At 47.3% G+C, this 7,544-nt stretch overlaps 1 protein-coding gene across 1 annotated transcript; it reads left to right on the plus strand.

The window, feature by feature from the left end:
• The first annotated feature begins 1,163 nt into the window (after positions 1-1,163).
• LOC124694632 (noroxomaritidine synthase-like) lies at positions 1,164-2,744 on the plus strand. The gene has a single exon (XM_047227598.1). It carries the CDS (start codon positions 1,164-1,166, stop codon positions 2,742-2,744), a length of 1,581 nt encoding a protein of 526 aa, XP_047083554.1.
• Positions 2,745-7,544: the final 4,800 nt, after the last annotated feature.

The following is a 7,544-nucleotide window of genomic DNA, read 5'->3' on the forward strand; positions in this document are numbered from 1 at the left end:
AGTACCGACACAAAAAAATTATTATTTTTTATTTCTCAAATTATGATTTGCATCTAGAATTGAAGTTTATTAGGGTACGAGTTGTTTCTACACTCTATTGGTTTCAGTTCTTGTTTTGATATATGTAAACATGCTAAAGGAAAACCAGTGCAGTAGATATGTTTCTCCCCGGGGCCATGCACAATCCGTAAAGAATAAAAATGAAACTATGTTTATGAATAAACATGTCGCACTCATGTATATTAAACTTTTTGTAAGAAGCTAATGTTACTTTGTTCCTATATCACTCCAAATTGGAGTGCAAATTTTTTTTCTAAGGGTTCAACTATGCCAAAAGATATCCAATCTTTCGAATATGGTAGTAGCAATATTTATGCTAAACAGCCCATGGCGGACACCTGCACATGAATTGGATAACCCTAACCCTATAATACCATAGCCGGGGACAAGACGATTTACAAGTGTCTTGTGTAAAATTGCGTTGTTTTGGTTTTGTTAAATTTGAGGCATTTTGGTGAAAATGCAGGGCAAAACTGATAATATGGAGCATAATAATAAGGGTGTGACTATTTCTCAGTCGACTGGGGACTAACTTCGTTCTCAGTCAGATGATGTCATTAAATCTTAGTTACAGCTCATGTTGCACTCATAACTAATAATAATCATTTGAAAGCCCGTGATGATACTACACGTCAAAAAGGGAACAAACATGGCTACATTGTTCTTGTATCATTGCACTCTTAAGTGCACGCAGCATGCACACCTATATCGATCGGCTGCATCCGCGCATAAACCCCTTCTCCCATTACTACATTCCCTGGCATAAAACCATACCCCGTATACTAGCATAATTAGCCACTCTGCCAACCGAATAACACTGTGCAATACCTGATATGCTAACTAATGTATATCTTTTTATTAATTCATTCATTTGCTTTTGGTGACCACAATCGATCGTGTCATATCATGCATGCATGGCTGATCATACTACAATCTCACTGATAGCTTGGCTTAGGAGCCGTTGGGAAAGGGAGGCGGAATTCATTAGCCAGGGACGTGCGTGCCCCGCTATACGCATATATAGCCGTCCTTGTGCATTGCAGTCTACATTGCACCACGTCCGCCTGCTTGCATGCATGTCTAGTGTACTACCGCTCTGCGCCATGGAGATGGATTGGTTCTTCGTCTTGCAGTTTTTCATGTCGTCTCTCTGCCTCCTTGGGATCATCCTGCACCGCTACCGCGCCCTGCAGAAAACCAACAAGACAAAGCAACGACGCCGTCGTCCCTTGGGGCTAACCCAGTGGCCGATCATCGGCGTAGTCCCGGCCATCGTATCCAACATCCACCGGATCTTCGACGGCGTCACCGGCCTGCTGGCCCTCTCCGATCTCAACTACCAGTGCCGCTTCTGGTTTGCCGGCTTCCGCTACTTCATCACCTGCGACCCGGCCAACGTCCGCCACATCTTCACCTCCAACTTCGAGAACTACCCCAAGGGCGACGCGTTCGCGCAGATGTTCGACATCCTCGGTGGCGGCATCTTCAACTCCGACGGCGAGCGGTGGCGCCGCCAGCGCACCAAGGCCCAGATGCTCATGACGACCCCGCGGTACCGCGCCTTCGTGGAGCGATCCAGCCTCGAAAAGGCGGAGAAGAGCGTGCTCCCGTTCCTGGCACACGTCGCTGACACCGCCGGCGCCAGCTGCGACCTGCAGGACGTCTTCATGAGGTGGTCCTTCGACACGACGTCCAACCTGGTCTACGGGGTCGACCCAGGCTGCCTGGCCATCGGCCTCCCTGTGGTGCCATTCGCGCGGGCCATGGACGACGCGCTGCGCACCGTCTTCCTCCGGCATATCATCCCGATGACGTGCTGGAAGGTGATGCGGTGGCTGGACATCGGGCACGAGAGGAAGAACGCCGCCGCGCAGCGCACGACCGACAGCTTCGTCGCCGCAACGATCGCAAGCCGCCGGGCCGCGTACAAGAAGCAAGGCGCCGACAAGTCGGCGGCTGACCTGCTCTCCTCCTTCATCTGCGACGAGGAGGTAGCGGACGACCCTGACGCCGACGCGTACATCCGGGACATGACGCTGAACCTCCTGGTCGCCGGACGCGACGCCACCAGCTCCGCCCTGTCCTGGTTCTTCTACCTCCTCGCCACCAACCCGCGCGTGGAGCAGAAGCTCCTGGAGGAGCTGGCGCCCATCGCCTCCCGCAAGAAGCCTATCGCCGGTTCCATGGTGGCCTTCGAAGCCGGCGAGCTGAAGAACCTGCTGTACCTGCACGCGGCGGTGTGCGAATGCCTGCGCCTCTACCCGTCGCTGCCGATGGAGCACAAGGCGGTTGTGGCCCGCGACGTGCTGCCGAGCGGGCACGAGGTGAGGCCCGGAGACAAGATCCTGGTGTTCAACTACTCCATGGGGAGGATGAAGCGGGTGTGGGGCCCCGACTGCAGGGAGTTCAAGCCGGAGCGGTGGATCTCCGACGACGGGAAGCTGAGGTACGTGCCGTCCAACAAGTTCGTCGCCTTCAACTCCGGGCCAAGGACTTGCCTCGGGAAGGAGATGGTGCTGGTGCAGATGAAGGTGACGGTGGCGGCCGTGGCATGGAACTTCGCCGTGGAGGTGGTGCCGGGCCACGTCGTGGAGCCCAAGCTGTCCATTCTACTCCACATGAAAAACGGGCTCCTCGTCAGGGTGAAGAGAAGATCGGAGGTGGTGATGAGCAAGCAGCAGTGATTTATTACTTGTACGTACTGATGTGAGTGTCATTCCTTCATTTTATACGTACGCCATGTATGTTATGTTGTGTCTGTGGTTTTAGTACTTGTTGGAGAGAGTGGGTACGTACACAAGTGTAAATCATGTTGTATACATATGGGTCTGCATTAATTGTATCAAATATTGATTAATTGGAAGATAAATTTGTATAGATTTTGCTCCATTGCATCTTTGTATATGTTTGGGCTGTAGTCATCGCTAGGTGATCTATGGACCTATTTATAATCTTTACTACTTTGTGGGTTATGTATACTGTTATAGATGATTAGTTCGATAGAATTTTCGTAAAAAGAAACTTAGAACTAGTTTTTTGCACACACACATTTCTTGGGAAGATATATCGATGGATTCGCGCACGAGCCCTACCGCGCGACGAGATAAAATGTTACCAGCCTAATTCCAACAACTTTGACAGAATTGTTTTTTGGAAAATGCATCCACCATTGGATCTAGGTCGCACGCCTGAGGGGGCGTCGCACAGCGAGGCCAAATTTGCCATGTTCGCCTGATACCACCATCCATTTTTTTTGCCATTGCATTGCTGAAACTACGTGACACACGAAGATATTGTTGAAACTACTTACAGAATCTATCAATCGACCAGGGTGCGCTGGCATTCATAATGCAGGGATTTCACGGCAGCAAAATGGTGATCCCAGCTAACCAAGACTGTTCGTTGGGCCAATGCACGCACGTACTTGTTAGGTTTGCGAATCTTTTGTTTTGCTTGACAGTGTTCTAACTCGATCATTGGCATCGGCATTCAATTTCATTCCTTCTTTCATGCATGCTGTCATGCATGGTGGATCGATGGCATGTTCGTTCCTTGTGTTTTGCTGTACGTGCAAAGGGAGCTTATTGATTGAGCTGCCGCCGTGCCCATCCTCACGGACCGCTCAATCGCTTTCGCATCTATCATGATTCATGCAGGAATATCACAGTTAGTATGACGAGGACGTCCCCCTCGTCGTATTACTGGATTGACGGTTTTCATAAACAGTTTCTCATCTGACAGAGCCAAGAAGAACCATCCGATAGGAACACTAAGATTTTTGTAAGTACAGAAGGATTATACCTCCTCATTTACTAATATAAGACTCGTTTTAGCATGTTAACTTAGCTTTCTAATACTAATATGAACATATGAGGTAAATGCCTATGAATATCGGCCAACATATGACTATTCCGACTGAATATTCTAATAAGAGTACTTCTTTTACATGTGAAAGCAGTTACCCACACACTAACAACAATAATTCACTCGTCGCGATTTCAAAAGAATATGGAGGGGTGTTTGAGTGGCCAGGGTTGGAGTTGTGTGAGGTTCAGGAGAGAACTTTGAATGGCGAGACGGCGGCCATGTAGGAATATCACAGTTAGTATGACGAGGACGTACGTCCCCCTCGTCGTATTACTGGATTGGCGGTTTCATAAACAGTTTCTCATCTGACTGAGCTAAGAACCATCCGATCTGAACATTAAGATTCTTGTAAGTACAGAAGGGTTTTAGCAAGCTAATTTAGCTTTCTAAAATGTCGAGGAAGTAAATGTCTAAGAATATCGACCGGAAAAGAACTATTCCGACCGAGTAGTAGTTTCTCTTTCTAATAACAATACTTTTTCTGCATGTATTATATCAAGGTAGACAAACCAAATTTTTAGTAGACACTTTATTGCATTGGAAAACTGATGTTTAATCAGTGACCCACACATTCAGTGGCGGACCTTGAGCAAAAACTAAAGGGGGGCGAAACGAGTTTACCAACATGTAATTTTATAGTCATTTTTTTACTCTAAAGTATATAGGAATTTTCTGGGGTAGAAATACACTCTAATTTAGATTTATAGGTGAAAAAGTAACACTGGGACTTTATTTTGGCAATCATTAGGCTTGCTATGAAAATCCTGGTGCCTACTCACTAGTAGAAAAAGAGGCTTCCATACGCCCCCTTTAGTCCCCAAAATATCCGAACCGTGACTAATGGGGTCTTTAGTCGCGGTTCGGGAGGCGAACCGCGACCGAAGGTCTGGGCCCAGCGGGGGTCGGTGGCCAGCTGGTGGACGGGAGGGGCTTTAGTCGCGGTTGGCCAGGCCAGCCGCGACTAAAGGTCCTCAGGCCTGGCCCGAAGGCCTTTAGTCGTGGTTGGCCAGGCCGACCGCGACTAAAGGTCCACCCCTATAAATGCACTTCAGCACACTTTACTTAGCAGCTTTTGTGTGCCACTTCTATTCACAAGGGGTGGTGGGTTTGGCTTGGATCCTCTTATGCACACAAGGTGTTCGATGAAATGCCCGAGAGCATGAAACAAACATGATATGAAGTGTCCGAGTCACACTTAAGCTTTCTCATTTATTTTTCCTCCTCGATCGCGGTTAGCAACTTGAACCTTTCATGTGTCATTGATAAAATATGCATGTGTGTAGTCCATTGTTTAATTTCTATTATTTCTAGCTAGTTAGTTTAACAAATACATGATGGTTAATTATATACTTTATACAATAATAATGCAGATGAATCGGCAATGGATGTACGGTAACCGACTCTCGGACGAGTTCATTACGGGTTTGAATGATTTCCTCGTAGTGGCTAATGCGAACAAGCAGAGGGGTTTCGTTATATGTCCATGTGTTGACTGTAAGAATCATAAGGGTCACTCTTCCTCAAGAGTCGTTCACGTGCACCTGCTTCAGCACAGTTTCATGCCAAGCTATAACTGTTGGACCAAGCATGGAGAAAGAGGGGTTAGAATAGAAGAAGGGGATGATATCGATGACAACTATCATGATCATTTCGGTGATACTTTCATGGAGGATGTTGAAGGAGGGGAAGGTGAAGGGGAAGGTGAAGAAGAGGCACGTGATGAGCCCACTGATGATCTTGGTCGGACCATTGCTGATGCACGGAGACGCTGTGAAACTAAAAAGGAGAGGGAAAATTTGGATCGCATGTTAGAGCATCACAGAAAGTCGTTGTACCCAGGATGCAATAATGGTCTGAAAAAGCTGGGCTGCACACTGAATTTGCTGAAATGGAAGGCACAGGAAGGTGTAGCTGACTCAGGATTTGAAAAGTTGCTGAAAATGTTGAAGAATATGTTTCCAAAGAATAACGAGTTGCCCGCCAGTACGTACTAAGCAAAGAAGGTTGTTTGCCCTCTAGGTTTAGAGGTTCAGAAGGTACATGCATGCATTAACGACTGCATCCTCTACCGCGGTGAATACGAGGATTTGAATGAATGTTCGGTATGCACTGCATTGCGTTATAAGATCAGAGGCGATGACCCTAGTGACGATGATGAGGGCGAGAAACCCAGGAAGAGGGTTCCCGCCAAGGTGATGTGGTATGCTCCTATAATACCACGGTTGAAACGTCTGTTCATGAACAAAGAGCATGCCAAGTTGTTGCGATGGCACAAAGAGGACCGTAAGTCGGACGGGGAGTTGAGACACCCGCTGATGGAACGCAATGGTGAAAGATCGACAGAGAGTTCAAAGATTTTGCAGCTGACTGATACGTCTCAAACGTATCTATAATTTCTTATGTTGCATCCTACTTTTATGACAATACTTGAATGTTTTATACATACTTTACATCATTATTATACATTTTCCGGCACTAACCTATTAACAAGATGCCGAAGCGCCGATTCTGTCGTTTTCTGCTGTTTTTGGTTTCAGAAATCCTAGTAAGGAAATATTCTCGGAATTGGACGAAATCAACGCCCAGGGTCCTATTTTTCCACGAAGCTTCCAGAAGACCGAAGAGATAACGAAGTGGGGCCACGAGGTGGCCAGACCACAGGGCGGCGCGGCCTGGCCCCTGGCCGCGCGGCCCTATGGTGTGGGCCCCTCGTGAGCCCCCCTGACCTACCCTTCCGCCTACATATAGCCTTCGTCGCGAATACCCCTGTACCGAGAGCCACGATACGGAAAACCTTCCAGAGACGCCGCCGCCAATCCCATCTCGGGGGATTCAGGAGATCGCCTCCGGCTCCCTGCCGGAGAGGGGAATCGTCACCGGAGGGGCTCTACATCATCATGCCCGCCTCTGGATTGATGCGTGAGTAGATCATCCTTGGACTATGGGTCCATAGCAGTAGTTAGATGGTTGTCTTCTCCGCATGTGCTATCATTGTTTAGATCTTGTGAGCTGCCTAACATGATCAAGATCATCTATTTGTAATCCTACATGTTGTGTTTGGTGGGATCCGATGAATCTAGAATACTATGTTAAGTTGATTATCAATCTATCATATATGTGTTGTTTATGTTCTTGCATGCTCTCCGTTGCTAGTAGAGGCTCTGGCCAAGTTGATACTTGTAACTCCAAGAGGGAGTATTTATGCTCGATGGTGGGTTCATGCCTCCATTGAATCTGGGATCGTGACAGTAGGTTCTAAGGTTGTCGATGTGCTGTTGCTACTAGGGATAAAACATCGATGCTTTGTCTAAGGATATTTGTGTTGATTACATTACGCACCATACTTAATGCAATTATCTCGTTGTTTACAACTTAATACCGGAGGGGGTGCGGATGCTAACCCGAAGGTGGATTATTTAGGCATAGATGCATGCTGGATAGCGGTCTATGTACTTTGTCGTAATGCCCTGATTAAATCACATAGTAATCATCGTTGATATGTATTGAATCTTGATTTGTCAATTTCCCACTTGTAATTTGTTCACCCAGCATGTTAGTTATCTTATTGGAGAGACACCACTAGTGAACTGTGGACCCCGGTCCATTCTTCTACATCT

The sequence above is a fragment of the Lolium rigidum genome, chromosome 3, assembly GCF_022539505.1.
Source record: "Lolium rigidum isolate FL_2022 chromosome 3, APGP_CSIRO_Lrig_0.1, whole genome shotgun sequence".
Classification (NCBI taxonomy): Eukaryota; Viridiplantae; Streptophyta; class Magnoliopsida; order Poales; family Poaceae; genus Lolium; species Lolium rigidum.

Excerpts from the sequence above, each read along its gene's own strand:
- LOC124694632 (XM_047227598.1), top strand. The coding sequence starts at position 1,164 with ATGGAGATGGATTGGTTCTTCGTCTTGCAGTTTTTCATGTCGTCTCTC.